The sequence below is a fragment of the Pristiophorus japonicus genome, chromosome 14 (genome assembly GCF_044704955.1).
Source record: "Pristiophorus japonicus isolate sPriJap1 chromosome 14, sPriJap1.hap1, whole genome shotgun sequence".
NCBI classification, from domain to species: Eukaryota; Metazoa; Chordata; class Chondrichthyes; family Pristiophoridae; genus Pristiophorus; species Pristiophorus japonicus.
Genome location: NC_091990.1, coordinates 159687548 through 159707690, shown reverse-complemented (window position 1 = coordinate 159707690; position 20143 = coordinate 159687548). Strand labels below are relative to the sequence as shown.

At 42.4% G+C, this 20143-nt stretch overlaps 1 protein-coding gene across 8 annotated transcripts in view; it reads left to right on the top strand.

Annotated features, from left to right (window-relative positions):
- Nucleotides 1–20143, top strand: part of nav2a (neuron navigator 2a) — a 440534-nt gene that overhangs the window by 338112 nt on the left and 82279 nt on the right. For 7 of the 8 annotated variants that reach the window (XM_070899720.1, XM_070899724.1, XM_070899723.1 and 4 more), the window contains 5 exons: nt 1969–2129; nt 2878–3066; nt 10815–10867; nt 17334–17357; nt 18728–18802. In XM_070899720.1, the coding sequence (XP_070755821.1) occupies nt 1969–2129; nt 2878–3066; nt 10815–10867; nt 17334–17357; nt 18728–18802 (502 nt within the window). Of the gene's footprint in view, nt 1–1706; nt 1761–1968; nt 2130–2877; nt 3067–10814; nt 10868–17333; nt 17358–18727; nt 18803–20143 lie in introns of all 8 variants that reach the window. The other variant, XM_070899722.1, reaches the window with a different exon arrangement.

Here is a 20143-nt window from a genome sequence, read left to right as displayed (position 1 = left end):
GGCGGCGACTCCTTTCTGCCCCGCGAGGGAAATTGCCCCACGGGTGTGGCTCGGCCCCCGGCAGCTTTCCCCTGCGGGCAGATTCCACTGGCAGGGCGGCACGCCCGTCCTTAAAGGGGAGGGCGCACTGTTCCGGCTGCCATTTTAGTTTAATTGTCGCCCGACTCCGAGGTCGGCCCGATAATGGCGGCCACAGGTTCGGCCTGGCCGCCAACAGGCAGCCCGGCAGCCCCTCTTGGGTACCGGGCTGCTGGCCTGGCCGAAACCTTCCCTCGTGGCCCACTGGGCGCTACTGAAGTTAACGCGGAGCTCGCAGCGGCCCTCCCCTTTAACTGAAGGGGAGGGATGTTGTGATGTGTCAGTGCGACGCGCCATGTCCGTGTCGCACTGACCGACCCGCTCCACACACACTTCCGCCCTACAGCCACCCCGAACACCGTCCAGAGATGAAAATGTTTTCAAAGTCCTCAATATCGCTCTACTCTCCGCCCCATTGATTGGGGTGGAGAAAATTCTTCAGAGACGATAGGGTCCTTTCAGTCGGGGGGGCATTTTCGGCTCCTGTATCTTTAGAATTCTTATGTTTCTTCGCATTTCAGCGCAAAAATAAAACCTGATCATCACATTTTATTTTTATTACTTTCTGGGACATTGCAGCTGCAAACCTCATAGCCTACCATTCTGAGGTGTACCGCACTGAAAAAATCTGTCTCGATTTCTTTTTAACATTTACTCCCAAGAACTAAGAATCTCTGGTATTTCTCCGCATCTGCTCTTGTGCATTTGAAATGTGCAGACATTTAATCTTAGACATAGTAATGAACGTAAGATGTGTGTGCTGTGATAGTCTTTCAGAATTCAAGATTAAAAGGAAGTCAGTTCTTAATCTACATCTGTGGACAATTTCAAATAAATTTCATTTGTTAACCTGAGATGGGACAATTTAATTGCTCATTCCAGTTTTTGATTATTATTCAACCACAATAGTTATTATTGAATCAGTTACTCCTAAACAATGATTGTGGACTGAATTGCTCTGTGTTTTTATTGATTTGAGATATTTCTGATATTCTTGCTTTACCACTGCACTGTTGATCTTACTGTTTGAACTATAGCAGTGTGCAGTACAGAAGAGGTCTATTTGGACTGCTGCATGTGTACCAGCTCTTTGCTAGGGCAGTCAAAAACTAATCCTACTGCCCTGCTCTCTCTCCCCGTATCCTTGTATCTACCTCTGCTTGATTAGAAAATAAATGCTGAAATAGTATCAATGAAGCAAAGCTGCATTGTGTCCCATGGCATATTGTCAATGTACTTACCATTAAGGCATCTTCGACAAAGAAAATGGGCCTAAATTTCCTGGAACAGCGCATTTGGCCACGGACACCATAAGTTCGATTGTTGTGGCCTCCTGATATTGCATTGGCAAATTTATGCAAAAAATTGCTTGATAACTCATCAGAATACACTATACTAAGGAGGGGTTAGTGACGATTCGGGAAGTGGCTCAACCAGTGGCCAATGTACTGATCCCACAATGCTCATGGCTACGAAGCTAAGACAATGGGGCAATCTCTCTTTACATGCTGTACTAAATTTGGGTGTTTATCCAAAGTTAAAGCAGACGCGATTAAAGAGAGCTGGATGATGAAGGACGCGCCCAGTCTGATCAAACCATTGGGATTAAGCCTTTTATCCCTTTATAGATTACAAATGGAACAGTGCTACAACAAAGTTATCTTGGGAGTGGAACAAAATCTGTAAGTTATTTGCATTGAACTTTGCTACACAGAAATATCTAACGACATTTGCGTATACTAAAACAGACCCCAGTATCTCTTGTATTCACCACTTGCTGCATTAGTTCTTTATTAAAAATGTGAACTGGAGTGAGAAGCCTGTAGGAATATAACGGCTCATGTCCTAGTCCTTTGCACGATCTTATGAAAATGGTTGATGTTTCCACAGGTATACTCCTTCATGTCAACTGCGGAGTAATGATGAGACTAAAGAGTGGCTGCGTTCACACTCTGCGGTTGGACTACAGGAAAATATCAACAATTCACCATTTTCTCCAGGATCTAGTATCACATCACCCTCTGGAACAAGGTTTAACTTTTCCCAACTAGGTGAGGTTTTAACTAAAAATTGGCTTCTATTTCTTTCCACATTTACAATGACCCTGTTGTCTTTTTAAATCCATGCCTCCAATTATTGCCAAAACTTCATCGGTGAAGTGCTAAATTACATATAACCAACACGGCCGAGAAGTCAGCACCTGAAAAGTTCCACACACTAGAATGAACCAACACGAGGAGAATTGTTCTCCTCCCTAATCTTCTCTGACAAATTCTTCCCTAGCTACCTTGACTGAACCAGTTGACTTGCTGCAGTTCGACAGGGTAACAGGTGCTCTCGGGTATAGAATGGAGCAATAGGTTGCTGGAGCCTCTAGTGTAAAATTACTTTTGTGCAGAGGGCTCTTCCTTTGCAATATTTCCTCTGGCATCCCGGACACAAACCAGTGGAATTCTATTATTTGTCTCAACCATTATCACCCCATAATCATCAGAGGATTCAGAAATAAGGAATGAGAGAGCAAACTGGTGAAGAAGAAAAGCCCATTTTGCCGAGTCTTAGATATACATCTATTATTACACATCTCAAATTTAGACAGTACAGAATGTGCACCAAGAGTATCTCCAATGGGGAAAATCCCAAACTTAATGCATTTCGCAGCTGGCAATCCAGTTTTTGAGAAGGGATTTAACATTCAGAGACATCTATCCAGTGTTACACTGGTAATAACGCTTTGTTGGAATGAAGTCTTAAATTCTGGTTTTGCTGCATGTCACAACTAGACTTTCTCTTCAACAGCGAGTCCAACGACAGCTGCCCAGATGAGCCTCTCAAACCCTAGCATGCTGCGTTGTCACAGCGTGTCCAATCAGGATGGGTCGTACGATCCTTACAGCGACTCCAGGTTCCGGAACAGTTCAATGTCTTTGGATGAGAAGCACAGGACAATGAGTCGATCTGGATCTTTCCGGGATGGATTTGAGGAAGGTTAGCAACCAGTGCATTATATTCTCCATGTATTACTAAACTTTAGCTACGAAGAAGGGCTTAAAGATGAACCTAACAGATACAAATTTTGATTCATACTTTTTTGAAATAAGCCCGAATCTAATGGAAGACCAATAGGAGAGTGCTATCAACAACAACAACTTGTATTTATATAGCACCTTGTAAAGTAGTGAAACATCCCAAGGCGCTTCATAGGAGTATTATGAGATAGGAAGTTAGACACCAAGGAGAAATAAGGGCAGGTGACCAAAAGCTTGTTCAAAGAGTAGGTTTTAAGAAATGTCTTGAAGGAGGAAAGAGAGGTAGAGAGGCAGAGAGGTTTAGGCAACAGAAGGCATGGCCACCAATGGTTGAGCGACTATAATCAGGGATGCTCAAGAGGGCAGAATTAGAGGAGTGCAGACAACTCGGGGGAGTAGTGGGGCTGGAACAGATTAAAGATAGGGAGATTAGAGGCCATGGTGGGGTTTGAAAACAAGGATGCGAATTCTAAAATCGAGGCGTTGATGAACTGGGAGCCAATGCAGGTCAGTGAGCACAGTGGTGATGGGTGAGTGGGACTTGGTGCGAGTTAGGACATGGGCAGCAGAATTTTGGATCACCTCTAGTTTACGTAGGGTAGAATGTGGGAGGCCAGCCAGGAGTACATTGGAACAGTCAAGTCTAGAGGTAACAAAGGCATGGATGAGGGCTTCAGCAGCGGAGATGGGCGGTTACAGAGGTGGAAATAGGCAGTCTTAGATATGCTGCGGATATGTGGTCAGAAGTTAAACATGACACCAAGGTTCTGAACAATCTGGTTCAGCCTTTGATATAAAGCATTCCCGCATCTATAATAATCGATTGTGTGGGGAAAAACGCTCTTCAATTCGTCGGAAGTACTTAATTTTGAAAAGTATTTACATATTAGTAGAACAGCAATGGACTGACATGCAAGCACAACGCTTTCACTTCAACATTTAAAATGTGACAAATACTTTTAGCCCTGCAAAAAAATGACAGTCCACGGGGCGGAGGGGGGAATGAAAGGAATTTCTTCTCCAGAGCTGTAAGTTTGTGAAAACCGTGTAAGAGCTCCGACATGCCACGCTGCAAGGTTCAAGCACGTGAATTCACCCATTGATAACCTCGCACCAGAAGTCGGCCATCCACCAATGTGAGCTGGAGGCTGTTGCACGCTTCATAGCGGCTGAAATTGAGAACAACAGGAAAAGGCATGACTGCAAGTCACCTTGCTTGCTTTATTACCAGAAGAATGGTGCTTAATACGGGGGGGTGGGGGAAGGGGGTGGGGGATGATGACTAAAGAGACCTCTGGGAGGGATACGAAAGAGAGAGAATTCAAAAAAAAATTCATGAGGTTGCCTGCATCTTGTTTTTAATTTTCCAGCACATTATTTCTTAATTCTGCTGCCGAGTTTTAACATTCTGTCACATCAGTTTACCCTCTGAGATAAGATGGAGCATGCAATTTTGACCTTGCACACTGGTCTGTGTAATGTGAGCTGACAGGTCTCTAGCTGTTGTCTCTCTGCTGGTCCGTACCATAGAAAAGTGGCGCCCCAGATTCCTCAGCTGTAGATGCCAAGAGTTCATTGTCACACAGCTGCTTTTGGAAATTCTGCTGCACTTGGCACGCAATTGGTTAGTTTTATGCACCACTGCTATTCACATTCATATCAATGATTATGTCTACCAGTAGTGCACCAACATCGTTAAAGAGTACTGACATTCCACAATATCTGACTATGGTAATTTCATTATGTATCATTGGTTTTAGTTTAGTGAGAATTTAGTCCAGAATTCTGGATACTGAAGGGCTGCAATTCAGCTTCTCAAAAAGGCCACTTACCGCCAGAAAGCGGCGGCCAGGTGGCGAGTTCAGCAGCCGCCGACTTCCGGTCCAGTGGCCGCCGCCAGTGAAATGTAGCTCGGGGATTTTTCTGGCGGTTCCCACTTCCGCCCCGCTGCTGCCAACCATGCTAAGTGCGTCATCAAAGGACGCATCGCCAATCCCCCGCACCTCCATCTCACCTCCCGCGAAATGTAGCTGCAAAAATCTTTAATCCGCCGCGCGGTGCCCCCGACAGCTTTTTCTGTCGGTGAACCTTGCTTTCCCTCAGTGAGCCGTGGCAGCGCAGCGGCCCTTCAAGGGGAGGGCGCACTGCCGCAACCGCCATGTTTTTTTTTGTTAGGTTGGGCCGCCAACAGGCACCCCTCCTTGGGTGGCAGACCGCTGGCCCGGCCGAAACCCTCCCTGGTGGCCCAGTGGACCGAAGTTTCAAAGTGCCGAAGGCTCTCCCCTTTAAGTGAAGGGAAGAAACATGGTGATGCACACACGTCATAACGTCATCTCCATTCCGCTGCCGACTGACAGCGGCCGAGACTCCGCTCACCTCCATTTCCGCCCCTCTAGAGTACTTACCGCTCCACTTCTGCCTCCATTATTTCCGACTTCCAATCCGCTGCAAATAAAAAGGACAAAGAGCTGAATTTAGTGAAAGAGACGATCTCATCTGACGCGCCGGAAAAAGCACTTCAGAAGTGGAAGATGTAACCTGTTTCGGGCGGAGATAAATTCCAGCCCCTGGTACTCTAAAGTTATATGAAGCAGGAAGATCTGATTCCACAGTAGTCCTCAAGTAGAGTTACAACAGTGCTGGTATCATGTTTCGAGACTATTGACTTTGGAAGAATTCTGAATTAACTTATCTCATAATATTGCTCTTAAGTTAAATTCACTGCACATGAGGTGAAATCTACACAGCACTAAATGATCTGGGGAGGCGTATTAGACCCAGTTGCCAGAACTAGATGAAGTGGCTGGCAGAGTTGTGTTTCTCAAGTACATATCAATTTGAGACAAATCGAGAAGTTAATATATTCTAGTGACATACACATATGTAATGTTGGAATGGCCTCATTCATTTGAGTCCAGCGGAGGTAACTACCAAGGGGACCCATGCACATGCAATCCGATTTGGGAATGTCATAGATATCATTTTTGGCTTCCTGTCCAACTAAACAAGACAAGTTTTCAGAAATGAATGTTTGGAAACAGACATGGAGGAACAGAACTCTCTTCCTAAGGTTAGGGCTGACTAATTTCAGGAATTTGGTGGCTTGTAAAATGAATTTAGGCCATTATAAGGGTGGGAGAGGTTTATTAATTTCTATGTTACAAGGAGTGTTGTGAAATTCATTGAAATTCACTGAAATCTATTTTCTGGTTCATATTTAATATGCTGGTTTACAGCTTGTCTGGCCTCAATAGAGTGGTCATCAGTCTATTTACAAGAAATGCATGTGGGAGCATGTACACGATTACAGTATCCAGTAAACACAAGGGTTTTATATTGTTATGGCCCCAGATTATGCTATTGTGTAATTAGATAATAGGCAGTATGGGCAAACTCCTAATCTAGAGAATGCAAGTTGACGTACAGGAATGTCAGGTGACACTGCATCCAAGAGAATATCCAGTGCATACCCAAAATTGATATTGATTAGTTTTAAGTTCTACCCCCTTGCCGCACATTGTCCCTGCTCTCCTAAAGCTGATTATCATTCATACAAGAATACAGTAGCCATCCTCTCTGGTACCTAGTCTAAGTGGTCTTATTTCATGTTTAATCCTGAACACGAGGTTTGGCTATTTTCCAATGGGATGCTTCAAAACCCAAGATCCACACACTCACACTTCCAACAGGGTCATTGGCTAGAGATTAGGAATAGGAATCCTGCCATCTCCCCAGCCTCCATCTTTATCCCCCTATCTGAGATAGTCCATCTTGGCACCGACCGATAATCAAATCTGGGATCTTCCTTGACTGTCTGACAGCTCAATAGCTATCATGAATTGCATTTATCCTATGCATTGAGGGATAAAATTGTACTTTCTTTAATGGATCAGTACAATTAAAAGCTACAGAGATGCAGTACAGGGCTTATTTGAAGCAACAAAATGGTGTAGGATGTAATTTCAAATATAAAACACTATTTGATACCTTGCCAGGCAAGTTAGGCTGCTATGTATATCATAGCAGAACATGGATTTTACGTGACTGAAGCAGTTTTATTGAAATTTGTGTTCAGTCTGATTTTCTGAGTAATGAAACAATATATACTCAGAATCTTTATTCTTATTTAATTGTTTTTTGAAAGATCCCTCTGAGGAATAAGCTCCCTTCCTGTCCCGTACAGCTGGTGTTAAAGATGTGTGTGGCTGACAGTGCCATTTACCACTGTTAAGTCTTGGATTTAGTAACCTTCGTCCTCCTTGAACTGATTTGTGCAGATGTTTTGCTCGCAAACTGGGGCCTGAGCAAATGTTAAATAGATTTGTCACTGATGCAAATTTTTCTTCCTGTTTGCCACTGCAGTTCTTCTGCTTTCTGAACAATTTCCCCAGGCCTCTTTTCAAAACTATCCATAAATTCCTGGTTTTCATTAACAGGGATATGCGCTGATTTTTTTAGAATCTTTCGGCAAAGCCAAAAGATTTTTTGTAATGGTCAAAAAAGCTTTGTTTTTTTCTCTTAGACTAACTTTGAATCCTCCTACCAGTCGCTTTTTCTATTCGTTTACAGGATGTGGACGTTGCTGGCATGGCCAGCATTTATTGCCCATCCCTAATTGCCCATGCGGAGGTGGTGGTGAGCTGCCTACTTGTACCACTGCAGTCCGTGTGGATTGCTTAATATTCCATCTAATTTTATAGCATCTTGTTATTAGGAATACATGTAGTCATAGAGATATTGTGGACTGATGCCAAATGGTACAAATTGTTAATTAAGTCCAACAAATGTTAACAAAAGCGTTAAAGAACAAATTTGTTATCAGGTGTATCACACTGCAACATGTCATGTTATGAGGTGAAACTAAATTGAGACAAATCTCCAGTGCAAAAACGATGAAGTTGGTGGTGGTTAGCATTTATAATCTTCAACTGAACAAGTTGCGAGTGATAGCTGCTCTGTTTGAAAAGTATGGACCTGCATAACATTTAAACTTGACACCCAAACTTTCATGTTAAAGATATCAAAACAAAACAATTTAACTTTTTGATCGTCAATCACATGAGCGTATTAATATTTATTTACATATATATATATATATATATTTATATGTATATACATTTTGTCCTTGAATCAGGATTTTCATATAACGGGAAGGGCTGTATACATTCAAAAATTATACAAAGATCGGGTTTGAATATATCTGGAGTTATCATGAAATATATGATGATCACTCACGAATCATAGAATCATAGAATGGTTAAGCACGGAAGAAGCCCATTTGGCCCATCGAGCCCATGCCGGCTCTCTGCACGCCCCCGCCCTTTCCCCGTAGCTCTGCAAATCTTTTCTATCAGGTACTTACCCAACTCCCTTTTGAAAGCCATGATTAAGTCTGCCTCCACCATTCTTTCAGGCAGAACATTCCAGATCCTAACCACTCGCTGCGTAAAAAAGTTTTTTCTTGTGTCGCCTTTGGTTCTTCTGACATTCACCTTAAATCTGTGTTCTCTGGTTCTCGACCGTCTGTCAATGGGAACAGTTTTTCTCTATCTACTCTGTCCAGACCCCTCATGATTTTGAAATTGGCACATAATACTCATATTATTATACAGTGTTTTTTTTTATGTTGACCAACTGTAGCTGCATGCTGAACAATGGTATTAATACCTAATGGCATTTGGCAAATTTACAACTCAACTGCATTGCAATATTTACCACTTACTTTCAGCCAGTCTTCAGTCACTCTTACCAAGTGCATGGGCAATTTAATGTGACGCTGTCTTTAAGAGAGTTTGATAAAGTTTATTCTTGCTTGCCACATGTAGGTTGTTGCTATCATACCAGGCCTTCTAAATGAGCACGGTTGGCTGCTTAACTATTCTAGGCAGTTCCAACACGCCTAAGAAAGTGGTCCGAGCTGGCCAAGCAACAGGAAACTGCGGCAATGAATTGGATGATTTTAAGTAGTTGAACTCCAAGCGCACCCCTGCATAGACTTTGAATTGGAGTTGGAGAGGAGAGGGATACCTGTGCCCCAATTCTTTGGCTTTAAGCAAGTGATGGATGTCCCTATAGAGAGACAGTGTGCACTCCATATCTGGCAAACAGAAAAGCTATGTAGCTTTTCCAGTAGCTTGATTTGGATACCATTATGCATGGCAACAGGGTTTCGCTATATTGACACCCAGCTAACCAAAAAAGCAAAACATATTATTGCGACACTTTCATGTAATGCCCTTGCGGGTTAAAGTGACTCACAGCTCTTCCAGTATTTCTTCTGCCTCCTAAAATAAAAATGATTTGCTAAACTTTATTTCCTGAAGATCGTGCATCTTTTACATCGCGACTGGGATTTGTGTGCATGTCGTGACACATTGTTTACTGTAAGCTAACATTTTGTTTCCCTGTTGTGGTGATGCGATCTTGCACAACAGGTGAACATTGCTCTAATGTTACCCTGTTTGGTCACCTCAAATAAGAAATGGCACAATCTGCCAGAGAGATGAGAGGTTTACTTGATTTTATATTCTCCGCACACCTTAGGAGCACAGCCAGGTTTGATATGTTCTGGAGAAGCATCAGGTCCTGGTTTCCCTCATGCTGGCAGACGTTGCAACAACAGCAACTTGCATTTATTTAGCGCTTTCAATGTAGACAAAACAACCCAAGGCTCTTCTCAGGACAGTTATCAGACAAAAATTTTACAATGAGCTACATAAGGAAAATTTCGGCAGGTGACCAAAAGCTTGTTCAAAGGGGTAGGTTTTAAGGAGTGACTTAAAGGAGGAGAGAGAGGTGGAGAGGTGGAGAGGTTCAGAGATTGAATTCCAGAGCTTAGGGCCTTGGCAGTTGAAGGCACAGCCACCAATGGTGGTTCGATGAAAACAGAAGTTGTGCAAGAGGCCAGAACTGGAGGAGCATTGGGTTAAATTGCGTTGGGTAAATCGAGATGGGACCGGCAGAAATGCTGACAGAAGATGCCATCCTGCCACTATCTGTGATATTTCCACAAAAGTGTAAAAATGCAAAAAGTGTCTGCCTCCAATTCTGATTAAACTTATGCCAGATGTAAGGATTAGAGTCTAAATGTCACCAGATTCTGCCTTGACTCCGTCCTCCACCCACTTAAATTGCAGTTTTCTGTATAGCACAAGAGTAATTTGTAGCTGACATTTTCTTAATCCAGCAACATGAGTGTCAGTTTTGTTTCTGACAAAATAGACTGTATTAACAACCAGAGGGCATCAATTTAAAGTAATTGGTAGGTTTAGAGGGAATTTGAGGGGAAATTTCTTTACACAGAGGGTTATGGGGGTCTGGAACTCACTGCCTGAAAGGGTAGTAGAGGCAAAAATCCTTAACATTTAAAAAGTACTTGGATGTGCACCTGAAGTGCCGTAACTTGCAGGTTTATGGACCTAGAGCTGGAAAGTGGAATTAGGCTGGATATCCTCTTGTTGGCCAGCATGGACACGATGGGCCGGAATGGCCTCCTTCCGTGCTGTAAACTTCTATGATTCTATGATTTGTGATTGAAAAAACCAAAGAAAAATGTGACTGTTGGCTTGAGTGAAATGATAAATACATTATCACTTGCTTTGAATAATTACTGAAGAGTTTTTCACACATAGCCTGACCTGACTAATAGTTTTTGTTTTCCTTTTCTTCTGCTCTGCTAATCCTACCGTAACCTGAAATGTTGTACAGTTCATGGGTCATCACTATCTCTGGTCTCCAGCACATCTTCCATTTACTCAACAGTAAGTACCTACAGTTTCAATTATTTGTTTGATTCTTGTTTCCTAAATATTCAGGATATCCTATGCACAGAGGTTTATACAAAATACTCTGAGGCGAAATTGCCCTGCGTCCTGATTGGTGGCAGTAATCTTTTGGGCCCGGCATGGAGGTCCAGCCCTCGACGCGGAATAGCTCTTACTTCCCCTAAAAGAAAGCAGAGCGCAATCTCCCGGGCTCCACTTCCTTTAAGGGCCGGTCCTGGGATGCTGCTGGAGCAAAATGTTCAGCATTAAGCGGATGTTGCGCGGAGCGCTGACGTACTTCAACGACCCTCCCCTTCGATTAAAGGCGAGGGCCTCTGCGCATCCTGCACAGCCTCTGCTGGCCTCCACTGGGCCACCAGGGCAGCGTGCAACCGGGCCTGTAGCCCGGCACCCAAAACGGAGTGCCGGGCTGCTCGATGGCAGCCCGGACGTCGCTGGGGCTGCCATTGTTGAGCCAACCCGAGAATCGGCTGACAAAAAAAGATGGGGGCCCGGGGCGTTGGTGCCCTCCCCTTTAATCACTGCCCCGGGAGCAGATGTCGGGCAGCTTCGCGACTCGCGTAGCTGGAGTTGACCTCCGCTTGCGCCAGCCTCGTGGCCCACGGGGCAATTTCCCCCGTGGGGTGGGGGGGGGTGCGGTAAGGTGTCAGCGTGGCGTGACGAGGGGTCACCGTGCACACCCGATAACATTATCACCAGTTGCGTGGCGGCCGATGGCAGCGCCTCCACAAACCACCAGGCAATTTCCCGGGAGGCGGTAGCGCCCCCCCTCACCAGGATGAAAACTGTCCTCCCCGGAGGCGCTAGCGGGGCTATAAAAAGGGGCAATTTGACCCCCTTGTTTCATGAACTTTTGAATAATATTTTGATGCATTATTCCTTTTCTCATCATAATGGCTTTGAATATGAAGTTCCAGTTTATAAGATAGTTTTATGTTGCTGTAAGCCAACTGTTCTCATTGTACACACTCTGCTGTTATATTAGTGGCAATTAGAAAAAGTAAGTCATAGTAAGGTATTATTACAGATCACTTTAAATCAGGTTGTCATAGCTTGATGTCAGAAAGCTACATTTTATTTATTAGTTCTACAGTAATGTGCAATAATTTAGCATATATATATATACATTCTGTACAATATATGTTACTTCCTTGTATTAAGCAATATTAATGTGTAGTGTGCAATATTTAACCTTTCTACGCTATGAATCATCATTTTTAAGCAGTTATTTTATATAAACAGGTTGTTGCATCATTATTTCACTCCAGTAGCATTTAATTTTGCCTTGCGCATACAAGCAATAACATCTTGTGACCACACCTATGATGTTATTTTACCTGTTAGTTGCGTGCAAGCAGTTTCATATATTTTGACTCATACATAACAAACTGCCTCCGTCCAATAAAAATACGAGGTTGCTCAGCTGCTCAGAAATGCAATAGCTTGGTTGGTGTCCTCTGGTTCTGTCCTTCCGAACAGTTCTTATCACATCAGTGACAGTGGTTAAACCAGCAGGTCCAGCATGATGACAACATTAACACTCACCAGAACCCTTAGAGCCAGGGAGCTGATGGTAGGTGATGGTATGAATTGTGATCAAGCGTAATGTTGAATTTGGAGTGTTTATTGTCACAGTTGGAAGGTGAAGAATCTGCGACTGTAATCATGTACAGGAGTTTTCTCATTATATGGGTCTGTTTAATTAAATGTGTATCAGAGAGAACGAGCTCCACGTTGATAAAGTGCATAAACTGTGGAGGATCCACTTGGTTATTTGTCCTAACTGAACTGACAGAACGATTGACTGCATCATTTCTTTTTACAAGAGATTGTTTGAGTTAATTTAAACAAAAATTCAAGGAGTGTTCGCACTTTGCATTTGGTCAAAAAATTAATAAAGTAAAAATGCATTCAGTGTAAAAACCAATAATTATAATTGTAATACTTTAAAATGCTCATTGTTTATATACTCAAGGAAGATTCATAGAAGGGTAGAATTCCATACAAAAATGAACGAATTATCTAGTCCAATATCAACATCATGATAAATGATTAGCGAGCGGTTAAATTGTACCTGTCAGAAAAATGACACCTGTTGCTGTTCCCCTTTAAAATACAGGTTTTGTTATTATCAAGCGCTTGAAGGCATTTTGTTTGAGGTGCAGAAAAATAAACTGATCAGGGTGTGTGAAAGATTTGTAATCCTTGTAAGTATGTGAACTGAGTATTTCAACTCTGGACAGTGTTGCTGCGTGATGTGCTCGTACAATGTTGGATTGGTTATTTAAACCACAGCTTGTCTTCATTTTCTCTACTCTTGGCAAAAAGGGCCATCATTCATTCCAATGTGATGCCTCTGTTGTAGTAGAAGTTAATTAAGTTTGCTGCAAAGCAAGCAATAATGTATCACCAATAAACAATTTCTTCTGGAATGCTGTGATAAGTTACCATAGTTGACTTTAGCTGGTTTAAAGCTGTTGTCTTACTACTGCCACTAATTCAATCCAGTCACTTGGTGATTTGGAAATTCTTTGCATGGCACGAAGCAAAGAAGAGCAGGGGAGTTCTCTCAGTGTCCCGGCCAACATTTATCCCTCAATGAGTACTACCAAAACAGATTATCTGGTCATTAATCTCATTGCTGTGCGCAAGTTGGCTGTCGTGTTTACCGACACAACAGCAGTGATTAACCTTCAGAAGTGCTGAATTGGCTGTAACACTTGGGGCACCCTGAGGATATGAATGACACACTACGTAAGCAAAATACTGCGGATGCTGGAAATCAGAAATAACAGAAAATGCTGGAAAAACTCAGCAGGGCAGGCAGCATCTGTGGAGATAGAAACAGAGATAATGTCTCAGGTCAATGACCCTTCGTCAGAACTGGAACATGTTAGAGACGCAACAGGTTTTAAGCAAGTGCAGAGGCTGCGAAAGGGGTGAATGGAGGAAAGAACAAAAGAGAAGGTCTGTGATAGGGTGGAAGACAGGAGAGATAAAATGACAAAAGGGACATTGGCACAAGATAAAAAGGAGATGGTAATAGGACAAGTAAAGATGGTTCTAGTGGAGGTTAAATGGCAACAGCAGTTTCATTCCCAACTACTTCTGTCCGAAAAAATGGGAGCAGTGGTTATGGTCTGAACTCAATGTTGTTTGAACTCATTGTTGATTCCGGAATAAAGTTCCGAATAGAAAGACGAGCTGCTGTTCCTTGAGCTGTCATTGAGCTTCATTAGAACAGTAGGAGGCCAAGGTCAGAGAGGTCACAGTGGGAGTGAGGTGGAGAATTAAAATGACAGCGACTGAAAGCTCAGGGTCATGCTCGTGGACTGAACGGAGGTGTTCCGCAAAGTGGTCACCCAATCTGTGTTTGGTCTCCCCAATGTAGAGGAGACCGCATCATAAGCAGCAAATACAGTGCACTAAATTGCAAAAAATACAAGTAAATCGCTGTTTCACCTGGAAGGAGTGTTTGGGGAACTGGGCGGTGAACAGGGAGGAGGTAAAAGGGAAGGTGTTGCATCGGCTGTGCTTAAATGGGAAGGTGCCGTGGGAAGGGAAAGTGACATTGGGATAATTGAAGAGTGAACCAGTGTGTCGTGGAGGGAGTGATCCCTTCGGAATGGTGAAATGGGAGCAGGGGAGGGGAATATGTGTTTGGTGGTGGGATCACGCTGGAGGTGGCGGAAATAGCGGAGTATGATCCGTTGAATGTGGTGTCTGGTGGGGTGGAAGGTCGTGGTTCTGGGAGGGAGGGGAAGGGGTGAGAGCAGAAGTGCAGGAAATGTGACGGACCCCGGTCGAGGACACGGTGGAGGAGCATCGTCAGTTGAGAAAAAGGGAAGACATATCAGAAGCACAAGTGTGGAAGGTGGCGTCGTCAGAGCAGATATGACGGAGACGAAGAAACTGGGAAACTGGAATAGAGTCCTTACAGAAAGCGGGTGAGAGGAAGTGTAGTTAAGATAGCTGTGGGTTTATAATAGATATTAGTCAAGAACCTATCCCCAGAAATGGAGGTAGAGGAGCTGGACCATGTGAAGGTGAGGGAAAAGTGAAAATGAAAGCAGAGTTAACATTTACCAGTTCGGGGCGATAGCAGGAAACGGCACTGATACAGTCATCAGTATACTGGTAAAAGAATTGTGGGAGGTTACCGGAGTAGGACAGGAACTCAGTCCCACATACCATAAGCTTTGCCTCTTCCGATCTCTGTAACCGCCTTCAGATACAACTGCCCCTGCCTCCTTGCCCCCCAACTCTCCGGCCATCCAACTCTGGCCCGCTGTGCATTTCCCCCTCCCCTCCCTTCGCCCCACCATTGAGGGCCGGGCCTTCGGCCCTGTAGGCCCTGCACATTGCAATTCCCTCCTTAAAAACGTGCTTATCCAACTCCCTCTCCTCTATTCAGACCCTCCTTAAAACCCACCTCCTTGATCAAGCTTTGGTCACTGCTACAAGCATTCCTCTGTTGGCTCAGAGTCCCTTTTTGTTTCGATTCCTGATACCCGCTGATTTTGTTCTTTAAATTTCCTCAGCCCCTTAAAAAGAATACTCCTTTATCATACGATTTTTATCTTTTAATGTGACTACAGTGGGATTTTCAAAGAGCGCGTGTAACTGCTGTGGGGATTTCTTGAAGGGGGAGTTTTATAAAACTGATGAGGAACAAATAGCAATTTTAAAATATGCTCATAAATAAGCTCCGTCAATATAGTTATTAGTTATCGCATTTCAAGGGACCAAGTGAGTTTTTTTTTCCCCACAACATATGAAACAGCATCTGGAACTCCTCATCTCTGTTGACATATTCTGTTTGTTCAATGGTGGGCTGTGAGTGGACCATTAACTACATTTTAAATGATTTCTAAAACAACGTGCTGCTGTTGCACAGAAAGCACTATTGTGCACTTGGAAAATAGCACTTCATTTTTTTCAAGTCTGTACCTCACACATTGAGCAGCGAAAACCTAATTTCTACTCATTAGGGATTTAAATTCAGTTCAGATGACGTGTATGCAAATTGAACCTGATCTGCATGCACCTTTGCATATTTACCTGTGTCTTCAGCTATGCCACGTTGGTAACGTGTCAGATTACGAGTTGAACACATGTGGTACAGCAGGAGACAAACTGCATTCAAATCAGCTCATCCGAAATAGCTTGGTTCCAATCCATTGAAATTGGAATGCTTTTAAGCAACGAAGAGAGCGTTTGTTTTCTTCACATTGGAGTAAGGCTTATCTACAGTTTTTAAATGCTGAATTTCAATTCCAGAAGGCCTGAATTAACAGCAGCGGTGTAAACCAGCTTTTTTTTTTGTCATTAGCCCATGTGAAACCGACTGAGTGTGTGGCCGTCCAGTAAAAATTAGGTTGCTATCAATGTAATATCAGCCGCGGGGATTGAGACAAAGCCCCTGGACTGTCAGCTGGGCTGATTAAGAGAGGGCAATTATGGATGCAAAAAAAGTGCTGGGATGTTGAAGTGAATCCGAACACCCGAGCAATGTTAGCTTTAGTAGCCGGACGCGAGAACTTATTGCCTAAAGGCGATAATTCATTTCAACTCCGATCATTTTTCCTCCTTCATCATTCAGCAGAAACACTTAACTGCCCTGCTGCACCCCTGCTAACTGAGCATGAGGGAATATGCTATCTGTTTCCTGGGCTCCATCTGAAAATGGCACATTATTTTACTGTGTTCTGAAAGTTAATGTGATCACTTATAAGGACAGAGATCTATGTCACCAAGTGCAGTTATGCCAAGTATTGTCGAGTTTTGAAACCTCACCTTCTCGCTGATGTTTTAAATTTGAAAATAATGCATTATGCTGTTGGCTTATTTTTATATTTGCTGCAGTCAATAGAAAAGAGAATGACGCTCATAGTGTTGCTGTTAAAATCATTTTCCAACATGTACAAGTGATAATTTTGTCCTTTTAATACTTTGCAAAAAACATGTCTTGAGGTTAGGGTTGGATCCCCATGGCCGAGGAAGGAGAAGTATTGGCCACACTTCCTACTTCTGATCGCCATCTGGTGATTCCCAATGGAAAGTGGGTATAGGGTGGGGACACCATTAAGCTTGGCTCTGATGCAGTTGCCCACGGTTAAATAGCCATCAGCATTCACTGACCATAATTCATGCCTTTGGAGTGACAACTTGGGTGAGATACTGAAGAGCTGCCAATATGTGACACTGCACAAGCCACTGTTTAGAAGATGAAGCGCAAGAGCGAAAGAAACAGAGAAGCTATATGGTCATTGTTGAATCAAAATTATGAAAGCAATTGATTATTGAATAATCCATGCAGGTAGCCAAGTGACTTTTCCCCCATTTAAGTATCATGTAATAATGTTTCACTTAATTTTTGCTTTACAATCTTTTTATATCTTCTTCTCTTTTAAAATAATGACATTTTCTTTCCTTGTTTTAGCCGGAGGAAAAATCGCAGTCAGAGGTAAGTGTACTTTAATACGATTTAAACATTTGAAATTGGTGGTTAAATATTAAAGGTCCACGATACTGAATGAAATTACAAAGCGTTTGTAGAAGCTTCAGTTAATCAGGGTCAGTGCACACAATCATCATAAGACAGTTGTGTTGCCTTGTCGAATTCTTCAACAACAAAAGGGAGATGAAGGAAATGTCGCAAATGTTTATATGGATTTTCAAAAAATATTTGCTAACGCACCACTTAAGTGACTTATTGCAAAGGATGCTATTTGGAATTAAAGGGCATGTGGCCACATGGGTACAGAAATGGAGAGCAAATAGTAAAGGAGAGAGATAAAAGGACATTTCTCGGATTGGTGAGTGATGTTCCATCGGACTTTGTGTTGGGAAGCTATTATTTATTACACGTAAATGATCTGGTTTTGAGAATTGAGGAAATACTACCAAAATTTTCTGTTGACACTAAACTTGGGGGGCTGGGATGTACGGTAAATTGTGCCAATGGTGGTCAAAGATTGCAGGAGGAAATAGATGGGCCAGAAAGACAGCAAATGCAGTTCAGTGTGGAACAATATAAATTCCGATGTTTTGGAAGTAAGAAGAGCAGAAAGATACACACCTGAAACAGTCGGGTTTTAAATGGATCGGAGGGGTCTTGATATGCATATGACAGGTCTTTGAAGGTGGCAGTTTAAGTAACGATGGCCATAAAACATGTGCAAAGGCAATGGATACTATTGGAGGAGGCAGTGTTGAACTTGCAGAAAGCCCTAGTCAGGGGCACAGTTGGAGTATCATATAGTTTTAGGCACCTCATTGTTGGAAGGGTAGAAAAGTAGTGAAAAAGGTTCACTAGATTCACTGCGATGTTAGCAGGGAAGAAGATTACAGTTATGACGAGAAACTGAAGAATTTGGGGCTTTTTTTACTAGGTGGTTAAAGGTTGAGTTGACAAAACTCTTCAAGATCTTGAATGGCTATGATAGGATAAATAGTAATAGATAATGAGACAGAAACATGAGGGTGCAAATTTAAAGCAATTAGAAGAAGGGAAAGGTTAAAAAAAATCTTTATGCAGAGGATGGTTAGAATGTGGGATTCTCTGCTAGAAAACCTTTGTTAAAACAGAGTTCATAAGTTATTTTAGAAGGCAATTCAATAATTGCTTGAAAAGGAAACATTAAAGGATATATGGATTAAACAAGAGAGTTTGATTACACGACAAGCCTCATATGGTGAAAAACACTGGATTCAACTGGATGGGATAAATGTCCTGTTTCTGAGGTATCTCAACAGTACCGTGTAAATCTATTCCAAGTATATTGAATTCTCAGTGCAGCATCGTAATGCAGTTTGTGGCATTTTGGTTGGCAGATTCGCAAACTTCGCCGAGAGCTGGACGTTTCCCAGGAGAAAGTGGCAGCGCTTACGACACAGCTGACTGCTAATGTAAGTAAGCATGCGGAGGGATCTGGGGATTTAACACAACTATCATTAAAGTTACATTAAGGTGCTCAGAGGAATTGGTCTCGCTGTGGAACTGTGAACACTTGCTTTTATTGTCGCACTATTCTATAGCAAAGAGAAAGCTATAACTTGAAATAAATATACAATTGTTAATAGTGAGCAGTGTAATGCCTCTGTTGGTTCCCCTTTCACATTCAAGTTCATGGTATTGGCTTAGATGGTTGAGGTGATTTTGCTGTTGACAGACATTGTTCATGAGTGAGGACTTTTTTTACTCCCTCTTTGAGTTGAACAACATTTTAATCTTGCTATTATTTCTCCCAAAATAATTTTCTGTTTGTCACAATTCCAAATATAACAGAATACAGTAAGAACAAGATACAAATCATACAGAAAATGCTTCTGTAAATAATGCATTGTAAAGAAAGTTGTCTCCATCACTCTCACTGTCATCTAAATTTGCTTTCTTCAGAAGCCTGCTCTGTTAAATGTATTATAAGATTCATTTCAGTGAACAATTTTACAGACTTTGTAGAAAATGCAACCAATGTTGAAAGTAGGAATCCTGTTCCTCTCTTTCACAAAATGTATTATCATTATATTTTCAGCTCTTTAGTTCTCCCCATACATAACATATTCCACATACCATATCTGAGTCACTAGTTGGCTGCTCGGAAGTGCTTGAGACCTATCCAGGGTGACGACCTCTGAGCTTTTCTTTCCTCCTTTATGGGGAGTATTTGGCCTCTGCTTTGTGTCTTGATGATAGCGATAAATCATGGATTTGCTTATTTATTGATGTAACAAGGTGAAGGGCCAAGGCCCATAATGCAGAACACTGACAAGGTTAAAAGTAGTCGTTGAGAAGACAAAATAAATCACCAACTAACGATTAGCTGACACTGATTTGAGGTTTTTAAAGTCTGTGGATTATTGGAAGGAGGCATGACTGAAGAAGGCAAAGAGTTCCATCGTTCTGAAGTCCCGGGAAAGAATGGAATAGTATCGGAGAGCGTGTGAGGAATTGTCATTTCAACTACAAGAGGTGGTGGCGTATATAGGGCAATGCTGTTATTGGTGTGGAACACACCATAACATAAACACAGTAGAATATCAACACACTAAGCCAAGGCACAGCTTGCTTTCTTTTTAGAAGTATATCTACAACCATGTGCTCTCCTGTTTTCTTGGTATCTTTGACTGACAACACAAGGTCTCCAGTTTTCCCCTCAAAATATAGTTTTTAAAAAATTTAAATAATTCAATTATTTGTCACCATAGAAGCTGAGATAAATATCAAAGATTTTAAAAAATAGATCAAAT